The sequence below is a fragment of the Enhydra lutris genome, unplaced genomic scaffold (genome assembly GCF_002288905.1).
Source record: "Enhydra lutris kenyoni isolate GAN:26980312 unplaced genomic scaffold, ASM228890v2 scaffoldscaffold62, whole genome shotgun sequence".
Taxonomy (NCBI): Eukaryota; Metazoa; Chordata; class Mammalia; order Carnivora; family Mustelidae; genus Enhydra; species Enhydra lutris.
The window spans coordinates 6,693,401-6,716,177 of record NW_019154146.1 but is presented as its reverse complement, the minus strand read 5'-3'; the positions used below and the strand labels follow the sequence as shown (position 1 = coordinate 6,716,177).

Genomic DNA, 22,777 nt, shown 5'->3' with positions numbered 1-22,777 from the left:
GTTCGTCCAGTCTCATAACCATGGCTGATGGATCTGTTCTAAGTGGCCACTTCTTTACAACACTTTTAGTGACTGCATATTCCTTAGGGGTAGATAGAAGCCATCCTTAAGAAGTTCATCTAGGCAAAAGTCCAATAAAATGTACTTTTGTATTTCTACTGTTGTGGTTTTATTCTTATAGAACCGTATGTCCTAACTGATGACCTGTATTGAACCCCAGTATGCATTCTTCTCCATTTATATTTGCTTTTATCTGTATGAGATAAACATTTAACCGTTCAAGCGTGTGACTGAACCACAGTCCTTAGCAGTGAGTGCATTTAAAACATTTCATCGTCCAATCGAGAACATGTCCAAATTTAAATGCATGCCTTATAATAATGAATACCACTCAGTATTAAATACTAAATTAGAATGGATTCTCAGAAGAGTCTTCATATATTGGGCACTGCGCTAAGTGATATGGTTTTTAATTGCTTAACATAAAGTCACTTAATGAGATTTATAATTCTTGTGAACACCAGTGTAAGTTTTAATGAAATGTTAGAAGCACATGGAGAATTGGTTCTTTGCTTGATTGGAATAGTTCATTTTTATAAGACTGGTAAAGGATGAATAAATTAGATAACTCTAAGAACAAATGACAGCTCTATGATCCAGAAAAATATAGGCATTTCTGAATAAGATATGAAAATCTACAGATATTGAAGGTTATGTGGTCTCAACAGAATATCTTTCATTTCTGAAAACCAGGATGCTTTACTAAGTCCTGAATTCCTACACACTCAGTGAAAATTCAAGAGTGATGTCCAATCTTTGCTTCACAAATGGAGACTGGAAATGAGCAGAAGTTAATTAACATGCACATAAAAACAGAAGGAGTTACAGATATGCTTCTTAACTCAGTCCACTCTGTTCAGCATCAAGTTCCCATCAGCTTAATTATCCTCAGGAAGAAATCCTTCTCAGAGAGACTCAACATCTACTTCATGTAGTAACCTACTTTCTGCCTCCTCTAATATAAAGTTAATGTCAAAAAAAAAAAAAAAAGTCTCTGGTTTTCCAGTAAGTTTGACAAAATGGGAGCATCAGGAAGAGAAGGCAAGAGAAACCCTTCACATTGGATCATCCACTTCAGGCAATTACAGATAACAGAGAGTTGCTGATAAAGACAGAATTTCAATCAACCACTAAACAGACTCCCACTGAGGAACATACTGGAGAAACATGAACAGATAAGACAGAAGACAACCATATGGCTGCTCTTAATGACCCAATAAATACAAGAAAAGTGTGGTGCTTCTAATCGGTTCCAAACTAAAATCTCATTTGTATGTTGTGTTTCTAGTTTCAAGGAAGGCAAAATGCCAATTCTCATTTACCTTTATTCCCAGGGATTCAAGGAGAACAAACAAATTGTATAAAAACTATCTCCTGTTTTTGTTCCCTTCAAGATTTTGTTTTGTTTTGTTCCTTACCCCACCCATCATGCCAACCAGCTCAACTGCCGTTTCAGCCTTCAAAATATCGAAACTTCAACATGGTAAGGTCACTTCCATTATAGTCCTCCTCATGGAAACCACAGACAATGAAACACACACACACAAAGGAAACTGCATTGCCTCCTGTTTCTCAGTCAGCACTAAGTTCCAGATGCTTCTCAAAGGTTCCTCCCGCAGCACGACTCTTGCAAGGAGGTCCTTCTTGTGGGATGTTATCCTCTGCCCCTCTAGCAGCTCATTCCAGTTCTGCTTGCAGATCTCTGCTCCTGCCTGCCTTCCCCAAGCAAGGCGGCCCTAACTCACAGAATCTGCCCTGTTCCTTGTCCTTGTGGCACCCTGTGCTTTTCTTTTTCATCTTCCCTGATGGCAAGTGCCAGGTCATCAGGGCTGGGAGGAGCTCCACGAAAGCAGACAATGTCAGTTTTGCACACACAGGAGAGCCAAATGTACTGTCTGGTAGCTAAAAGTCATTCATGGAATGAATGGGCCTCCATTTTCTCACCCTTTATTCCTATCATTTTCTCTGTCTCACAAAACTCTCAACCTTGCCAACATCACACTGCCTGTGACAATTCCACACCCCCCCAGGTGCCACCTTCCCCAGGCGGTCATCTTTGGTCATCTCTGTAGAGGAAATTTCTCTGAACTTTCACAAACATTTTTGGTGCTTTTTCAAGGTATTCATGCACTGATTTATCTTATCTTCTCTGGTTATTAGCAAAGTGAAGACTTTTATTTTTTAAGTGAAGTCTTTTAACAGTCTTTCATATTCATCTTTAACAGTAGTCTATGGAAAAAAATCACCATTTGCCTAGACTTTTGATTTCAATCTGAAATTTTTCCCAAACTGTGAGAGCAGCCAATGAAATAATTCCTTTTCTATTCCCAGTGCCTGGCATAGAAGACATGCTCAGTAAGTTTTTTATTCTTTCTACTGAATCTGATTTGCAATCATTTCTATAAGGTCTTATCTCTGCTACTAGATTCCCAGCTCCTAAAGGCGAGGCTTTGTTTTCGTACAATGACTAACACAAAAAAACAAGTATGTATTATAAAAATATTTCTTTCAATGGAAAGATACACATTTTAAAAATTATATTTTCCTTCCCAATCTTTAAACATAAAAGTTTTCTCTTTATCTCATAAAAACATTCATATTTATTTTCACGAATTCTGAGGATGGAGGGGATGATAATTACTACTCACTTTAGGAAATTCAGACCTGAGGATCCCAAACAATGCTTGTTTCCAAGAAATATGAGTGAAAATAAGTGTTTCACCACATGTGGTCAATAGCACCTGGGATTCTTCTCAGTTTCGATTTCTTCCTCCATGTTTGTATTTTCCAAGCGAAATCTCAAGTTTGGGAAACTGGCGTTAAGTATTTTTTTGCAGCATATATCTTAAAAACTAAATTTTATCATGGCCCTTGATAACTTTTCAAGCATTAGCTTGACCTGAGTAAGAGAGATGATGGTTTCTTAATGACCTCCATCATGGCATGATGAAGTGTGGGTCTCCGAGAGCCATCAATCACCTGCCTGAAGGATGAAGAGGGCTATTTCCCGGCCGAGAAGCAGTCCTCATTCCCCTGCCCTATCACTCACACATCTTCCCTCTATTCTTCTCACTCCATTAGCTGCCTGTGTATCTGCACAGAGGTGATCACAGAGTGACCTGCAGGCCCTAATCCCTGCTATTTCTAGTTAGGTCTCATCTACCATCCCTGCTGAAAAGTTCGATGATGTTTACAGTGATATTTATTTAATCTTCTCTCGCTCCAGTTCTCAGAATTTCATCTATAAATCTATTTGAAATTACCTTATTATACCTATTGCTATTTTTCCTGGCAGATCGATATACCTTCTCCCCAATCTAAAACCTAGTGCTCTAGAAATTCACCTTTTTCTGACTAATCATGATAAATTTCTTTGTTGTTTCTTTGTAGTCATCGGCCCTTGTCTAAAGCCATAGCATAACCTTTAATTCAGCCTCTGACTAACATATCTGGCTTTGGAATCATTCTATGGATAGTTGAAAAATTAAGTAACTTCTGAAGCCTCTGGAAGTAGTAAGCTAAGATTTTAAATTGCTCATCTTAGGTGGCATAGTGATAAGAGGCATGGTTTTCTTCTACTGTATACCAAATGAGATACAAATTATAACATAGAGAATCACATCCTCAAATGAACGAAACTACTAATAATTCACACAGAACAGGAATTTCCTGGAATTGAGGAGGCAAGGAATTATTTTCAATATTTAAAAATGTATCTTATAGAAACTGGACATTTGCTTGAACAAGGACATCATCAACTAACCAAGGTTATATGTGTGGAAACTTGGTGTGGATGCTGGCTATCTTGCATATACGGGAATTCTGATACACATGCACTAATTTCTGGTACCTCGTTTTATTTCCTTGGGGGTTTGTTTCATGGAACAGCATACAAGAGTCTTTTACAATTACATGGAGATGGCTGTTGATATAATCTCCCACTAAGTCATCAAAGAGCACAGACAAAAGCGGGGGTTATATCCTAGGAAAACAGTCAATTGAATTGAGTCTTGGCTTCTATGCCCCCAAGTACTCCCAGGTTCTTAAAAACTACCTCAATTTCTTTAGTGCTCTTAAAAACTGACACTTTTTTCATAACAGACTAATTTATTTTCACATATAAACATTTTTAAATTTTCATTCAGATTTGTAAAACCTTCACTGACTCCAATTAAAAATAGATCTTCTAATTCCTACCTTAATTTTTAAAAATGACTTTTTGTTTTCAAGCACTAAAAACTTACTTTAGAAGTGAACCGTCCTTGAGTCTGAACAGTTTATCAGTTTTTGAAAAATGCTCTAAGAACTCTCTAGTTTGTCACCCAAATTGCATGTCAGACAACAAAGGCCACTTTGTCGCGCTTAGATGCCATTCAGTCACAATCTGAGTTTGACTTCAAAGCTTTCACAATTCAATTTTATTTAGAATTAAGAAAACATGACTGCTGAGAACAGTGGAAGGACAGGGAGACCATTTCTCTTCGACCAAACATCAGGGCAGAATGCGTGGGGACCATCTGCCTTCTCTGTTTCTTCTGCTTTTATTCTCATGCCTCCACACTTAAGTGCCCAGCTGCCCTCTGGGATGGAAGCCACAAGAGCTGGGGATGTTTACATATTTGGAAATGTCTGTGCCCATTTTGGCTGCGTTGTGTGGAGGACTTAGCCACACAAGGTTGTGGAACCTGCAGCAACTTTTACATCTTGCATATAAACACTATCTTTTGTGACTATCTCAGGGATACCTGGTGAACCTGAGATCTTTTCTTAAAAACAAAACAGAGCCATCTTTTCATTATTATTAGATACTGGAAAAAATAAGAACATAAAGTCTATACCAGGAAACCATCCTGAGAAATCTTAAGTCTCATTTTGTGAGATTCTAATCAAGTCCAAAACAACAACAAAAACAACCAAAAGAAACACTTTGAAAAGAGTGATTTGATTAAACTAAAACATAATTAGAAACTTTTGGACATAAACTATTGTGCAAATGCTCTGTCTACAAAAATTGTTCAGTATTAGGTGACTTTTATTTACTATTTATTTCATTTTAGTCAACCTCTCCCCAGAAGATGAAATCAGAGATACAAACTCTGAATATTAACTTTTATTCAAACTAATGTTCCAGTTGACATATACTGAGCTCAACTGGGGGAAAATATAAGAAATAACTGCATGTTGAATAAGATGAGAGCTCTCCATTTATTACATTGAGATTAATAATTATGCTATTTATTATAGTTTAGGGGATAGTTTTTAGTATGTAATTTCATTCAAGCTATTTTAAGAAGTCTTTCTCAACTGTTTCTGATAAATAACATAAGTTTCATGTAAAAGAGTTTAACACCTATCAAAGTGAAATAATTTTAAACATAAAATACATTATTTTGCATGAGATTTCAGGTAAGTATTACTACTCAAAAATATAAAACACAATGTATTTATAGGCTGTTAAGTAGTAAAATAGCACTCCTTAACAGGAACAAAAATATTGACCTTGGTCCATTTATTACTTTGAAGATTGCTATGAACTGAATGTTTGTGTCCCTGCCAAACTGGTATGGAAGTCTAATCCCCACTGTGAATGGTACTTGGAGGTGGTTTCTTCAGAAGGTGATCAGAGTATAAGAGCAGAGAGCTCATGAATGGAATTTATAAAATACCTTTATAAAAGATATCCCCAAAATACCCCTAGTCCCTTCCACCATGTGAGAGAATCTGTGAATCAGGAAGCAGGCCCTTGATCTTGAACTTCCTACCCTCCAGAACTGTAAGAAATAAATTTTGTTTTTTTATAAGCCACTATGTTTATGGTATTTTTGTTATAGTAGCCTGAACAAACTAAGACAAAGCCAGATTTAATTTTTTTTTTCCCCTTGTCATCTAAAGAACTATCCCCTTCTCCTAAACTCTTTTGTCCAATTATAAGGTGTGAGTGAAAAGGCAACACTCTCACAGTTGGCTTAGAAACCCCTCATTACCACAAAAGCACTACTAAGTCAGAGGTTTCCTCGGGGGAGTGTTTGATGAACAGGGGATACTCACTTTAAAGTTATAATTTGGAACTCAGAAATAACACCCAGAGAGAAGGACTTCTGGGTATGCTTTAGCCTATGTGTGTGCAACTAAGTAAATCACATAATCCCAGTGCATGGGTAAACACAAATATCTTGGTTGCTTAAGGTGTCATACCTAAGACACAAAAAAGATTTACAAAGAAAATTTAAAGTTTTAAGTCATATCCAAAGTTGATTTAATTCCACTAATAGAGAAAATCCCAAGTGATTTTTGTCTCTCTTTAAATCTGAAGCATTTATACCCTTTGAGATGACTAGAATTCTTTTTATAAAAAGGTAAGATGCCTTTCAGAACTAATGCTATGCTCCTTCCTTAGATAGCAGCGATTAGTGTAAAACTGAATTAGGTATAGATTTCTCTGTCTAACGTGTAGCTAGGGTCAAGTTTCTATTTGTACTCTTAAAAACCAAGGTTATTTAAAATGGTATAGGTTATCTTTAAGTGTATAAATATTAATTGTGGATATATTAGGGACACTGCTCTTTTGAATTTTAAGTATATGGATATTTTTCTCAAGTGATAGAATTTTAACTTTTTATGAGAATATAATATATAGTGTATAAAATATTGTCAAAAATCTAAAATACCTTGCAAATTTAAATATGATAAACTACTTAAAAATGCCTATCTTCTCACCTCCTTAAGAAATAAACAGCACACACAATGCTTTAGAAAACACAGGAGTCAGGGCACCTGGGTGGCTCAGTGGGTTAAACCTCTGCCTTCGGCTCAGGTCATGGTCTCAGGGTCCTGGGTACCACATCGGACTCTCTGCTCAGCGGGGAGCCTGCTTCCTCTCTCTCTCTGCCTACTGCTCTGCCTACTTGTGATCTCTCTCTCTCTCTGTCAAATAAATAAATAAAATCTTAAAAAAAAAAAAGAAAACACAGGAGTCAATGTTTATATTTGGCTGCATTGCAAAAATGTGATTCACACACACAAAAAACATTTTAACATAAGAAGGAGAAAGAATGAATTAAATTTCTCATACTGAGAGCTCTGCCAGCCACTAGTTACCAAAAAAAAAAAAAAAAGTGTGTATGCCTTCAATTCCTTTATTAAGTGTTCACTAAAAATGAGAGGAAAAATAGTTGGATGTGACAATTTATTTTTCTACCTTTTAAACAATATATTTAAATAATTTTATTCTCTCTTCTTTTATAAAATAAGTACTGATGGTCCTAAATATTCCCTTTAAATTCTAATTTAAGAACATCCCCAAAGGTTTGATATGTGGTATATTTTCATTGTGTGGTTTCATATTCCATTTAGATTTTTACTAAGTTAATTGAATTTCCATGTTTCAGAGACATTCATAGTTATGCTTTTGTAAGTGTTATTTAAATGCCTTAATGCCCCAAAACATGATCAATTGTTGAAATGTTCCATATAAGCTTTAAAAAAGAGAGGCATCTCCAGGTGTTGGGTTAGTGTTCATGATGCATTCCTGGTCACTGGTTTTACTGATTTGTCACATGCTTCCTGATTATGCTGCTGGAGCTCCCAGCCCCTGAGAGGTCAATGTTACTACTCCTGCCCTCATGCCAGATTTATCCTTATACTTGATTAATCCTGATAATTTTTCCTTAATATATTTTGAATTGGATCAAGTTGCTAAGCTCATACAATTTTTAAAATACTATCTCTTCCTGAGTTATTGAACCTTTTAACAAAATCTATTTTTTAATAATTTTTTTTTTTTAAGATTTTATTTATTTATTTGCCAGAGAGAGAGAGAGAGAGAGCGAGCACAGGCAGGCAGAGTGGCAGCAGAAGCAGAGGGAGAAGCAGGCTCCCCGCCGAGCAAGGAGCCCAATGTGGGACTCGATCCCAGGACGCTGGGATCATGACCTGAGCTGAAGACAGCCACTTAACCAACTGAGCCACCCAGGCATCCCTTTAATAATGTTTTTTAAAAAAATATTTAATAATGTACAACTGCTGTGCAGTGCCCAGCCAAACCGCCATACCTCAGCCATGTGCCCTCCGCCAGCATCACATGCAGGGCCCAGCCTTGTGCCACAGGCCATCATGGCACACTGCCCACCAGCCAACATAACACGTTGCAAGATCTGGCCTAAGAGTAGTAGTCCACCACAAATTTTGCTAACACTGGCACTCTGCTCCCAAGTTCCCAGGTGGGTGCACCCCCTCAAAGCTGGCCTGCCTGGCTCCCACCAACACCCCAAAAAGCAAGAACAGCAGCAGGGTGTTCCACAACATGTTAGACAGTCAGTTCCAATGAGTGCACTAAAAGGGAAAGTCTCAGACACAGCCACAAGGCATAATCAACACACATAGGATACTCCCCTGAGTGCCAGGTTCTGGTGAACAGGGGATACTGCATTGCTGGGCACTCCAGGACCTCTTCATAAAGTCACTACTTTCAAGAGCAGAAGACATAACTGACTTTTTTTTAACACAGAGAAATAGCTACAAAGAGGCAGACAAAATGAGGACAGAGAAATTTATCTCAAATGAAAGAACAGGTCAAAGCCATGGCCAGAGATCTAAGTAAAACAGATATAAAAAAAATATGCCTGATAGAAAATTTAAAGGAATGATCATAATGATACTCACTGGACTTGAGAAAAGAGTGTAAGACATGAGCAAGGTCCTTAACAAAGTGATAAGGAATAACATAGAGATAAAGGGCTTGATAAACAAAATGAAAATACACTTCGTGGAATGAACAGCAAGATAGAAGCAGAGGAATGAATTAGTGGCATAGAAGACAGTGTAATAGAAAGTAAATAAGTTGAACAAAAGAGAGAAAAAATAATTATGCAAATTAATAACAGACTTAGGGAACTCAGTGATTTAATCAAATGTAATGACATTTGTATCATAGGAGTTCCAGAAGAAGAGAGAGAAAAGGGGACAGAAAATTTATTTGAAGAAATAACAGCTGAAAATGTCCACAATCTGGGGAAGGAAATATATCCTGATCCAGGAGGCTCAGAGAACTCCCATCAAAATCAAGAAAAGTAGACCCACACCAAGACACATAGTAAGTAACATGGCAAAATATAGTAATAAAGAAAAACAAATTTAAAACTAACAGGACAAAAGAAGTTAGTAACCTACAAGGGAAAACCCATTAAGGCCAGCAGGAGATTTTTCAACAGAAACTTTGCAAGCCAGAAGGGAATAACACAATATAGTCAAAGTGCTGAATGGGAAAAAATATGCAGCTAAGAATACTCTATCCAGAAGACTATCATTCAGAATAGAAGGAGAGATAGAGAGTTTCCCAGACAAACAAAAGCTAAAGGAGTTCATGACCACTAAACCAGCCCTACAAGGAATATTAAAAGGGACTCTTTGAGTAGAAAGGACAAACCAGAAGTGACAGTATGAAGGTAGGAAACAGAAGAGCAGCAAAAATTAATAATTATGTAGGAGGTGAGTCCATGAACTCACAAAAGGATATACAATATATAACATAAACCTAAAACATGGGACGGAGAGGAGAAAAGAATAGGTTTAAAGTTAAACAGCCATCAACATAATACAGGCTGCTATCTACAGAAGAAGTTAGACACAAACCTATGGTAACTATTTATCAAAACCCACAAATAAATACACAAAGCATAAAGAGAAAGAAACCCAAATATACCACTAAAGAAAATCAGCAAAACATGAAAGATAAGAATCAAAGAAAATCTTCAAAAACAACTATAAAACAAAGAATAAAATGGAAATAATACATATCTATCAAAGATTACTTTGAATGTAAATGGACTAAACTCTCCAATCAAAGACCTAAGGAGACAGAATGGATAAAAAACAAGAGCCATCTGTATGCTTTCTATAAGAGACTCATTTTAGACCTAAAGACACCATCAGATAGAAAGCGAGAGGATGGAGAAACATTTATCATTCAAATGGATGTCAAGAAAAAGCTGGAGTAGCAATACTTATATTGGACAAAACAGATTTTAAAACAAAGACTCTAACAAGAGACAGAGAAAGATACTACATAATAATAAAGGGGACAATCCAATAAGAAGATATAACAATTAGAAATACTTATGCACCCAACACAGGTGTACCCAAATACATAAAGCAGTTAATAACAAACATAAAGGAACAAATCAATAATGATAAAATAGTTGTTGGGGACGTTAACCTACCACTTACATCAATGCACAGATCAGCTATACAGAAAGTCAACAAGGAAAATATGGCTTTGAATGACACTGGAACAGATGGATTTAACAGATATATTCAGAACGTTCTATCCTGAAACAGCAGAGTATACATTCTTTTCAAGTGCACATAAAACATTCTCCAGAAGAGATCGCATAATAGTACACAAAACCAGCCTCAACAAATTCAAGATCAAAGTCATACCATGTATTTTTTCTGATCACAATGCCATGAACTAGAAGAAAAAAAACAGAAGAAAAAATCTGGAAAGACCACAAATACATGGAGGTTAAATATCATGCTACTAAACAGAGAATGGGTCAACTAGGAAATAGAAGCAATTTTAAAAATACATGGAAACAAATGAAAATGAAAACAATGTGGTCCAAAGCCTTTGGGATGCAGCAAAAGCAGCTCAGAGAGGGAAGTTTATAGCAATACAGACCTACCTCAAGAAGCAAGAAAAATCTCAAAAAAAAAAACAAAACCCTAACCTTACACCTAAATGAGCTAGAAAAACACAGAAGGAAGGAAAAAATATTGCAGCAGAAAAAAAGAAACAGTAAGATTAAAGCAAAAATAAATGACTTAGGTACTAAAAAACAATAGATGAGAGCAATGAAACCAGGAGCTGATTCTTTGGGGGAAAAAAAAAATGATAAACCTCTAGCCAGACATACCGAGAAAAAAAGAGAAAGGGCTCAGATAAATAAAATCACAAATGAGAGAGGAGAAATAAAAACCAACACCACAGAAATACAAACAATTATAAGAGAATATTATGAAAAACTATATGCCAACAAATTGGACAACATAGAAGAAATGGGTAAATTCCTAGAAACATATAAACTGTTAAAAATGAAACAGAGAGAAAGAGAAAAACTCCCAACAAACAGAAGTCTAAGACCAAATGTTTTCACTGGAGAATTCTACCAAACATTTAAAGAATTAATACCTATTCTTCTCAAACTATTCCAAAAAAAATAGAAAAGTAAAGAAAACTTCCAAATTTATTTTATTAGGCCAGCATTATCCTGATACCAAAATTAGATAAAGACACCACTATAAAAGAGAACTACAGGCCAATATCCCTGATGAACAAATGCAAAAATCCTCAACAAAATACAAGCAAATCAAATTCAACAATACATTAAAAAAATCATTCACCACAATCACATGGGATTTATTCTTGGTTGCAAGGGTGGGTCAATATTCACAAATCAATCAATATTCGCAAATCAATCAATGTGATACATCACATCAATAAAAGAAAGGATAAGAACCCTATGATCATTTCAATAGGTATAGAAAAAGCATTTTACAAAGTACATTATTCATTCATGGTAAAAAAAAAAACAAAGAAAAAAAACCTCAACAAAATAGGTAAGTGGGGAATATACCCTAATACAATAAAGGCTTTATATGAAAAATCCAGAGCTAACATCATACTCAATGATAAAAAATAGAGCTTTCCCCCTAATCAGGAGAAAGACAAGGATGTCCACTCTCAGCACTTCATTCAACATAGGCTAAAAGTCCTAGCCACAGCAATCAAACAACAAAAAGAAATAAAAGACATCCAAATTGGTAAGAAAAAAGTAAAACTTTCACACTACTTACAGTTGCCACAATACTATATATAGAAAACCAAAAAACTCTATAAGAAAACTGCTAGAATTGATAAGCAAGTTCAGTAACATTGCAGGATACGAATCACCGTACAGAATGCTGTTGCATTTTCATACATCAATAATCAAGCAACAGAAAGGGAAATTAAGAAAACAATCCCATTCACAATTGCACCAAGAATAATAAAGTACCTAGGAATAAATCTAACCAAAGAAATGAAAGACCTGTGTAAAACACTGATGAAAGAAACTGAAAATGATACAAAGAAATTAAAGACATTCCATGTTCATGGATTAGAAAAACAATTATCAATAAAATGTCTACACGACTTAAAGCAATCTACAGTTTTAATCCAATCCCTATCAAAATAGCAACAGCATTTTCACAGAGCTAGATCAAAAAATCATAAAATTTGTATGGAACTACAAAAGACTCCAAATGGCCAAAGAAAGAAAAAGAAAAGCAAAGCTAGAAGCATCACAACTCCAAACTTCAGGTTATAATACAAAGCTGTAGTAATCAAAACATACAGTACTGGCACAGAAATAGACACATAGATCTGTGGAACCCAATACAAGTCTCAGAAATATCCCACAACTGCATGGTCAATTAATCTTTGACAAAGCAGGACAGAATATTCAATGGAGAAAAGACAGTCTCTTCAACAGATGGTGTAGGGAAAACTGAACAGCACCATGCAAAAGAAAGAAAATGGATCATTTTCTCACACCACACACAAAAATAAACTCAACATTGATTAAGGACCTAAAGGTGAGACCTGACACCATACAAATCCTAAAAGAAAACACAGGTAGTAACCTCTTTGATGTTAGCTGCGGCAACTTTCTTCTAGATGTGTCTCCTGAAGTGAGAGAAACAAACACAAAAATAAACTACTGGGACTACATCAGAATAAAAAGCTCCTGCACAGAAAAGGAAACAATCACCAAACCCAAAAGAAAATCTACAGAATGGGAGAAGATACCTGCAAATGACAGCTGATAAAGGGCTAGTATACGAAATATATAAAGAACTTATACAATTCAACACTTAAAAAACAAATAATCCAATTAAAAACTAGACAGAAGACCTGGACAGACATTTCTTGAAAGAAGACATCCAGCTGGTCAACAGACATATGAAAAGATGTTCATCATTACTTGTCATCAGGAGAATGTAAGTCAATGAGATGCCACCTCATACCTGTAAGAATAGCTAAAGTCAACAACACAAGAATCAATTAGTGAGGATGTGCAGAAAAAGGAATCCTCATGCACTGCTGGTGGGAAGGCAAACTGATGCAGCCACCGTGGAAAACAGTATGGAGTTTCCTCAAAAAGTTAAAAATAGAACTATCCTATGATCCAGTAATCACACTACTGAGTATTTACCCAAAAATACCAAAACACTAATTCAAAGGAATATACACATCTGTATGTTAATAGCAGCTAAGATACAGAAGCAGCCCCAATGTGGGGTGTGTGTGTGTGTCTGTGTGTGTGTGTGTGTGTCTATCTACATCTATATGTAGCTATATCTATCTATATATGTAGTAGAATACTATCTAGCCACAAGAAATGAAATTTTGCCACTTGCAAAGGTGTGGAAGGAGCTAGAAAGTATAAGGCTAAGCACAGTAAGTCAGAGAAAAATAAACACCACATGATTTCACTCGTAAGTAGAATTTAAGAAACAAAACAGATGAACATAGGGGAAGGGAAAGAAAAATAAGAGGAAAACCAAGAGGGAGGCAAACCATAGGAGACTCTTAATTACAGGGAACAAACTGAGGGCAGCTGGAGAAGAGGGGAGTGGGGGGATGGGGTAACTGGGTGGTGGGCATAAAGGAGGGCACTTGAAGTAATGAGCACTGAGTGTTGTACGCAAGTGATGAATCACTAAATTCTACTTCTTAAACTAATAATACAGTATATGTTAATTAAACTGAATTTAAATTTAAAAAAATTAAAAAGAAAAAGAATTATAGAGAACAAACTGATGGTTACCAAAGGGGAGGCAAGTGGGGAGATAGGTGATGGGATGGGGATGAAGGAAGTCATTTGTGATGAGGACTGGGTGTTGTATGGAATTGTTGAATCACTCACTACATTGTACAACTAGCACTAATATTACACTGCATATTAACTTACTGGAATTAAATAAAAACTTAAAAAAAGAAAAAATAAATAAAATTTTTAATAATGCTTTTTCCCCTAAAAAACGATTTTATAGGCAATTAAAATAGTTTCAAAAGCTGTCTTTGGAGGAGTGCCCAGATGGCTCCGTTGGTTAAGCCACTGACCCTTGATATCTGTATTTTATTTCAATCTTCTGGACAATGATCCTGGGCAATTCAAATCCATCTTCAGCATAAAGGGTTTGCTGTTGGCAACCACTAGATCAAGCAGATCGCCGGGCTAGATGCCGCTTCCCAGGAGGGTACGCAGGGCAGCTTCTGAGGAGCCCCAGCCAGAGGCTCCAATGACAGCCATGGAGATGCTGAAATTGGTTGGGACTGATGATCTTTGAGTGTTGTGGTTGTGTGTCTCTCTTGGGAGAAGAGGGGCTTCTGGACAAGGGCCCAGGGGGCATCTACAGTGTGTGCACTAGACAACTTTGCACTCTCGGTCCCGCTGGCACTTGAGGCCTCCAACTCCACGTGGTCCCACAATGGAGGTGTGGTGAGTAAGCCTGGGTGCTGGCCAGCAAGGACTTGACCTGGCCCAGGCACATGAGACTCAGCCTTGAACCTACAAATTCCAGGTGTTCAGAGAGGCCTTCCAAGGAAAGCAGCTCTTATTTACCACCTGACAGTTTACAGGGAGCACAGCCCCACAAGGACAGGAGTGTGAGGTGTCCTCAGGAACTGCACGGCAGAGAAAAACCTTCCATAGGTAACTCCAGTGAGGAAGCCTTCATTAGAAACACCTTTTGTGTTTGGCACTGCAAGGTGTCAAGCACAGAAAGGTGTCTGAGTGCAGTGAGTAGGAGAGAGCCAAAGCTCTCACCTCCTTCCAGAAGTCCCCACTGCAGAAAGCCTTTGGAGTGCAAAAGCCTTCTTCTGGGGCTCCTGTGTCACTTGTCACCAGAAAGGTCACATGCTGGTAGGGGTTTACGTGTGTGGCCAATGTGGCATGCCTCTAGCAGAAGATACGCACTTGGTGGTTCACAGCAGAGAGGGTCTTTGGCCCCGGGAAGGTGGGAACTCACTCAGCACGTGTCCTTGCTCTGAAGAAACTCAGGCCCACCTGCAATGACCCTTAGGAGAACAGCCTTTGGGAGAAAGCCTTCAGTCATAATTCAGCTCCGAGCATCGGGAGTAGCAGTGGGAGGAGATCACGAGAGTCATTTGTGTGCAAGCCTTCAGGGACTGTGTTGCATTCCCTGTCGTTCCCGGGCTCAGCTGTCTGACTCTCCCCCTCTCTCCCAGCCACAGCAGAAGGCCCCTCGGGCCCCCCATCCTGGCTGTGCTGACATGCATAGCAGCCACCCATGGCAGCCAAGAAGGTGGCCCCTGGGTCTCCCCTGTTACAGGGTTCGGCACAGAACTCACCCAGGTGGCCAAGGGGACCAGAGGGGCATCTGCTACAGGTTCTGGGCAAGGATCCTTACTTCATGGATTTCTTTTTTTTTTTTCTTTCTTTCTTTTTCTTTTCTTTTTTTTTTTTAAAGTCTGTAGTCGACAGCTGTGATGATTTCAATTGGCTTGTGAATCACCTCATTCTGGACCCACTACCTCAGAATGCTCTCCACCACGTGGTTACAAGTCACATTTCCATGTGGGCGTCCTGTTGGGGTGGGTTGCGATAGAAATGGATGGCCGCCAGCTGGGAGGTGGTCCTCGGGGCCAGCAGCACACGCCTCAAGGCCCCATGGAGTGGGCTCATTTGCCCCCTCCTCAGAGGGCCCCCGAAACACACTGAAGGGCTCTGTGGACAGACCTTCTTGTCTGCAACTCAGAGTTAATTCTGAGTCCAGACCTCACCCTGTGCTGGGGACAATGTCTGCAATCCTAGAGTGGTCTGGGAAGGTGGGTAGGGGGTTCCCACCTCTCGGGGAGAGTGGATTTGCCCGAGACCTGGTCCATCGTGAGACCTTGGGCAGCCAGAAGAGCAGGGCACGTGGGTGAGGAACACCGACCAGGGGATCAGAGTGAGCCGGGAGCCAGCATAGGCCACCTCTCCGGGAAGTGAGCGCCTTCCTCTCCAGCAGAACCCACGAGGGTATCATGTTTCACGGGCACTAGCTCTATGCAGGACTCTGTGGCTTCATCCGACACCTTGATGAAGTCACACACTCAGCGGCAGCTTCCCATGGACACGGGCCCGTCTGTAGCTCCAGGGGCCAGTGGTCTGTCGTTGCTGCCAAGGCGGTGGCTCATTTCAGCTGACACAGTTTCCCCTCTGGGGTCCAGCTTTCGCCTAGCTCTGATGTATATATACTTGTCCTTATTTTGTGGTCAGCACAGCCATTGTTTAAAATATTCATCATCACTAGCCATCAGGGAGATTCAAATCAAAACCACACTGAGATACCACCTTACACCAGTTAAAATGGCCAAAATTAGCAAGACAGGAAACAATGTGTGTCAGAGGGGATGTGGAGAAAGGGGAACCCTCTTACACTGTTGGTGGGAATGCAAGTTGGTGCAGCCACTTTGGAAAACAGTGTGGAGATTGCTTAAGAAATTAAAAATAGAGCTACCCTATGACCCGGCAATTGCACTACTGGGTATTTACCCCAAAGATACAGACATAGTAAAAAGAAGGGCCACGTGTACCCCAGTGTTCATAGCAGCAATGGCCACAATAGTCAAACTGTGGAAAGATCTGAGATGCCCTTCAACAGATGAATGGATAAAGAAGTTGTGGTCCGTATATACAATGGAATATTACTCAGTCATCAGAAAGGAGGAATACTCAACTTTTGCATCAACATGGTTGGGACTGGAAGAGATTATGCTGAGTGAAATAAGTCAAGCAGAGAGAGTCAGTTATCATATGGTTTCACTTACCTGTGGAACATAAGGAATAGCATGGAGGACACTAAGAGAAGGAAGGAAAAGTGAAGGGAGCGAAATCAGAGGGGGAGATGAACCATGAGAGACTGTGGACTCTGAGAAGCAAACTGAGAGTTTGGGAGGGAAGGGGGGCAGGAGGATGGGTGAGCCTGGTGGTGGGTATTAAGGAGGGCGCGTATTACACGGAGCACTGACTGTTGTACATAAACAATGAATCCTGGAACACTGCATCAAAAACTAATGATGTATTTTATGGTGACTAATATAACACAATAAAAATTTAAAAAGATAAATGTTTGTAATTTAACCCAGTATTTTTATATGGGAGGTGCTGAAAGGATTTTGAAGGATATCAGCTCACCCTGCTGTCAGATACCGAACTGCAATATAACTTATTTTATGCTGAATTCCATGTACTGATATCTAAGGTCAGTAGAACGAGCAAAGGAAACGATTCTCAGTCCCACTCAGCACAGTTTCCCCCTTTGACTGATTTGCAGCTAAATCCTTAAAGATGCAAAAGTGTCTATTCTGCTGTGAGTGAATCCTGCCAATTCATATCAAGGTTCAGGAGAGGCGGTCAGACTGTCAGGAATTGTAACAGGTGTTCAAAGGACCTCACATTACTGGAAAGATGATAGAGACCACATATGTGTGTGTAGAAGAGTGAATGGACCGCTGGATGGAGATATAATTAATCATTACATGTAATTGTAATCAGGAGATATTATTCACTATACAAAATACATGCTGCACCTGTATGCGTGCACGTGTATGTAATTATACTGATGAGTTCTGCCCCATAAATATACACACTTTCCTTTCATCTCCGTCACAAACTTACAAGACTGTGTTATGTCTCGATACATGGGACTGACGTACAAGTCATTATTTTTCTTCAGGATTTGCATTAATAAAAACCTGTTCATGGTCCTTGCCCCTGTTCGATGGAAAATGATTGGTAGTGATGCTCGCAGCTCCCTCCGGACCGGGCAACCGCCCTGCGGACTGGAGAGAGGAGGCGCGCCTAATTGCTCTAGCTCGGACTCTACCTGTTGCTGCTGACAGACTGTTTCTTAGAGAAGATGCGCACTGCCAGGCAGCGGTGACAATTTGTGAACCAACACTGACATTCGGGTTGGCGCCGCAACGGCATTTAGAGCTCGGGAGATACCTACAATCAGATCATGACAGATCGAGGAATTTTTGAGGTAAAAAGTAAAACAGTATACAAATCATGGACATGATCAGAATGTAAAATGATCTAAAAATAATTTCAGTACTTAGGGTCTCTTTTAAGAAATATCTGCTCCATATGACGCATCAACATAGAGCATACGTTCGCAGAGGAAGGGGACGGCAGAGAATGGAAGATGGCCATTCAGTTGTACAGCGGCTCATCCTCACCAGATTTTCTAAGAGCCCGCCATGTCACCAAAGGAAAGGTAGAAAGAGATAAAGAAAGAAAGTAATTTTGAACGATGATGAATATAAATACAAAATATCATAGCACCGGCACAATGATTAACCTTGTATCTTTGTTACTTTCTTTTGCTAGGCTCTGAAGTGGTTCTTTATAACCCATGAATATCACTTTTAAGGAGTTTAAAGGGACATGTTTCTACACAGTCACCCAAAGTGGTTAAGCCACTAGGAAAATGGCACTGGGTGGCAATTAACAAAGTAGAATTTGGGGTGACTACGTAAGTATCTGAATCTGATGACACTTCAACGCTATGGTATCAGATGGAAGAAAAATCAGTTAGCATTCTTGTCTCTGTGCTAATTTCCTACTAAACACTGAAGATGCCATAATGAAAAAAAAATGGATTTGACCAGGTACTTACGGCTGTAGTCCCAGAGCAGTGTGCAGACTGACATTTGCCGGTCATCCGGTTTGGGATTAAGACATCATCCCAGCAAGACGGACCCTTTGAGAAAAAACAACACATACTTGGTGCACGAAATGTAACATGAATGTACTCCCTAGCACAATTTCCAAAATCCATTGATATTATAAAATGATAATGAAAGTAATTTGTAGTCCAGCAATATAATCTACAGAACCTAGGGGTCCTCTAGATCCTTTTGGGGGATCTAGTAGATGAAAATTATTTTCAACAAGCAATGAAGATGATCTTTGGTGCATTGATCCAAACACATAAGACATTCACATGTAAGACATTCCCCGGCCCCAGCACACACACACACACACACAGGTGCACCAAACACACACGTGCACACACTCCCACACACAGGCACACCACACACGGACATGCACCTTACCATACACACCTGTCTGTGCACACACACGTTATCACAGCACATACATACCTCCCACCACACACTTACTGCACACAGAGGCACCAGATACACATACCCAGATGTGTGCATACACACAGTTTTGGAGAAAAACAGGGGAAAGCAGAGGGAATCTGGGAATTGAGCGTCTATCTCAAGAGGTGCTACCTTCTGAATTCGCAGATCATTAAAACAAAAGCCACTGCTTCAACCAGAGGAACGTAACTGGCATGAGAAAGCATTTGCAGCCTGAGACTGCTGTCCTTAGGGGAGGCTGCTTCTGGAGTGGCCCTGGGCTCTGGGCCCGGGAAGCTGGGTGTGGGGATTGTTCACACTCACTTACAGACACAGAGGGTTGGCAGCATCACAAATGTCTTGAAGACAAGCTGGTATGTGCTGAACACCTTCCTACCACCTGGGAGTCTGGAACTGTGACCTGCGCTAGGCAGGGGTACACACTGACCGGCCCCCAGTAAAGCCCAGGTGCCGAGTGAATGAGCTTGTCCTGTATGGCTCTGCTGGGAGAGGGCTCTTGGAAACGTGCCTGTGGTCTCCTCCCGACATCGCACCACATGCCTTGTCCCTCTGTTGTGGGGATAAACCATACTGTGTGGGGGGCCATCCATGGAGTCCCGGAAGCCTTAAAGGAGAATCGCCACCTTGGGGACCTACGACACAGTGACACTGATTCATCATCAAGGGCATGTTCTCACAGCTCCACGGAAGGGTCAAGGTTCATGATTAAGAGCACATCGGTTATGGGGAATAAGAAAGTTCATTTCCTTTGCGCCTCTAAGCATAGTGCATGCATTTCAATCCACCATAGCCACAGCAATGTAAACATCCACTTGATTTTCGACCTTACAATTCTACTATTGAAAATGGATGGGGACCTCTGGGTGGCTCAGTCATTAAGCCTCTGCCTTCAGCTCAGGTCATGATCCCATGGTCCTGGGATGGAGCCCCGCATAGGGCTCCCTGGTGGACAGGAGGCCTGCCTCTCCCTCCACCACTCTCCCTGCTTGTGGTTCCCTCTCACTATGTCTCTCTCTGTCAAATAAAATAAAATCTTTAAAAAAAAGAGAGAGAAAAGAAAATGGACAGAGGATTGTGGACAAATACACACATCATGCCGCTTGGGCAAAAGAATAGTAAAGTCATAAATATTAAGAACTGGATGGCAAGGGTAGAGTTGAGAGAGAAGGGAAAGGGGGGATAGATATCTTGCCCCCATGTTATTTTTTTATTATAAAGAAATCTGTATGTTTGATTTTTAAACATAGGTATATACCCGTTTGATCAAAATGACACATGTAGTGAAGTAAAAGTGACATAAAGGACGGCCACCGAGAACTCAGTGACATTTATCTTGCTTTCCCAACTTAGCAGGAGAGAATCAAGGACAAGTGTGGCTAGAGTGCCGCTTCCCACTTCCTGTTTCAACCCTGGGCCAAGGACCCATCTTGGGGGTTACGGTTCTCGATATTAGGAATCGAGTTTCTTTCATTTTTAGACAACTCGGGAAACGTTAGAGTCAAATCTGCGGCCTAGCTCTGGAAAGTGTACATAGCTTATAATAAATTCTTGGTTTACTCCTACTACTACCCTTGCTTTCCTATCACGTTCCTCAATTTATTTTCCCTTGCCCTCTTTCCTCATTCTATGTAGTTTCTCTTGTTTTTAGCACCAATGTATTCTTGCAAACTTGTCAAGTCCTTCTGAAGTGAGGCAGGGTACCAGGAGATAATTGTGAGGGACTCATGGCCTTTCCTTCTTAACTCTCCAAAACCACTGCCCACTTCTAACAGGAGCAGCTTCTTGGGCCTCTCGCATCCGGGACACCAGCCTCCCGTCCTGAGAACCTAGTGGTCTGGTCTCAGGCAGGACACGCCGTGGCTGGTGGGTACAGCATGCTTGAGGCTCGGGAGAGTCCCTGGTGGCAAAGGAAATCCATTTCGTCGTGGATAACCACTAACTAAACACGAAGATGTTGCTTCCTTGCTCTGTTGATATGGAACATTCCTTCTGAGGCTTGTTCAGGAAGCACCGACCTCCTTAGACCACATGCCATGGTGAGAGAGAAACCCAACACCAGCCCCATCTGGGGAAGGGGCACTCACTGATCATCACACGCACAACCTGGGTCCTGTTTGCATGTCTGCTCAGAGTAAGATTCCCGGCCTCAAAGTCTAGGATGAATCGAGACGCTCTATGCATATCACAGATACTTATTTTTCCTGCCCGAGTTTTTCAGTCCAAAAAGCAGCAAAAGCATTTATGTAAAAATTCCTAGAGTTGTCACATAAAATACTACTTAATCTAATCTATCCTTGTTTTGTACAAGTAAATTATAGAAAACTCAGTCACAATCGGCCTCTTTGATCTCAAACCATAACCAGATAGCCTAAGTAATAAAACCGAACAGAATTCCAAGGAATACGGGAGTCCAACATAATGAAGTAAATGAGTTAGTTTATCCACAGTACTCATAGTATGGGTATTGAATGTTACTGTGATGCCCGTCTTGAAAATTGAAACAAACGTTCCAGTGAATTTATGCCATTAGAAAGCAGATTTAACATTGCTCCTTTCTAGTCTTAGAAAATATAAAATGTTAATTGGTTCATTGCTGCATACTTGCGTTTTAACAGATGCCTGGTGGAAGCATATGCAATTTATAGCCTTTATATGGAGCACAAAGGTCTCCAGATGACAAGATTAAAAAAGTACTGCATATCACGTGACAGCAGTGTCAAGGACAGAATCACCCCCCAAATGTATTTAATCTATCAAATGCAAAGAATTGTAGGAATACATCTAAAAAAAAAAGTCAGCGGCGCCTGGGTGGCTCAGTGGGTTAAAGCCTCTGCCTTCGGCTCAGGTCATGATCCCGGGGTCCTGGGATAGAGCCCCACATTGGGCGCTCTGCTCAGTGGGGAGCTTGCTTCCTCTTTCTCTGCCCGTCTCTCTGCCTACTTGTGATCTCTGTCAAATAAATAAATAAAATCTTTAAAAATAAAAAAATTAAAAAAATAAATCACATGGCAGAACGGTGTGAAATACATGTTCTCCCTGGAGCACCTGAGTGGCTCAGCTGGTTAAGAGTCTACCTTCAGCTCAGGTCATGAGCTCAGGGTCCTGGGATGGAGTCCTGCATCTGGCTCAGCAGGGAGCCTGTTTCTCCCTCTCCCTCTGCCTCTCCCTCTCCCTCTGCCTCTCTATCTCCCTCTGCCTCTCCCCCCATTTGTACTTTCCTCTCTTTCTCTGTCAAATAAATAAAATGTTTTTAAAAATCTTTAAAATCTTTTATTTTATTTAAAATCTTTTAAATAAAATCTTTAAAAAATATCTCCTTATTTTGCCCAATATTGTCTATATGACCAAGAGAATACATAAATTATTTGAGCTTCTACAGAAGGGATGAGCAGACTATAGTCTGCTGACCAAATCTGGCCTAGGCTTTGTTTCTAAACAGCAAAAGCCAATTTACAAACATTGATTATAAATTTGTAAATGATTCAAAGGCACAAAAAG

The 22,777-nt window shown here is 39.8% G+C and overlaps 1 protein-coding gene across 1 annotated transcript in view; it reads right to left on the bottom strand.

Moving 5' to 3' along the window:
• Positions 1-22,777, bottom strand: part of LOC111158711 (parkin RBR E3 ubiquitin protein ligase) — a 1,042,614-nt gene that overhangs the window by 613,463 nt on the left and 406,374 nt on the right. Inside the window, exon 4 of the mRNA XM_022520930.1 lies at positions 18,790-18,873. Coding sequence (XP_022376638.1) covers positions 18,790-18,873 — 84 coding nt within the window. The remainder of the gene's footprint in view (positions 1-18,789; positions 18,874-22,777) is intronic.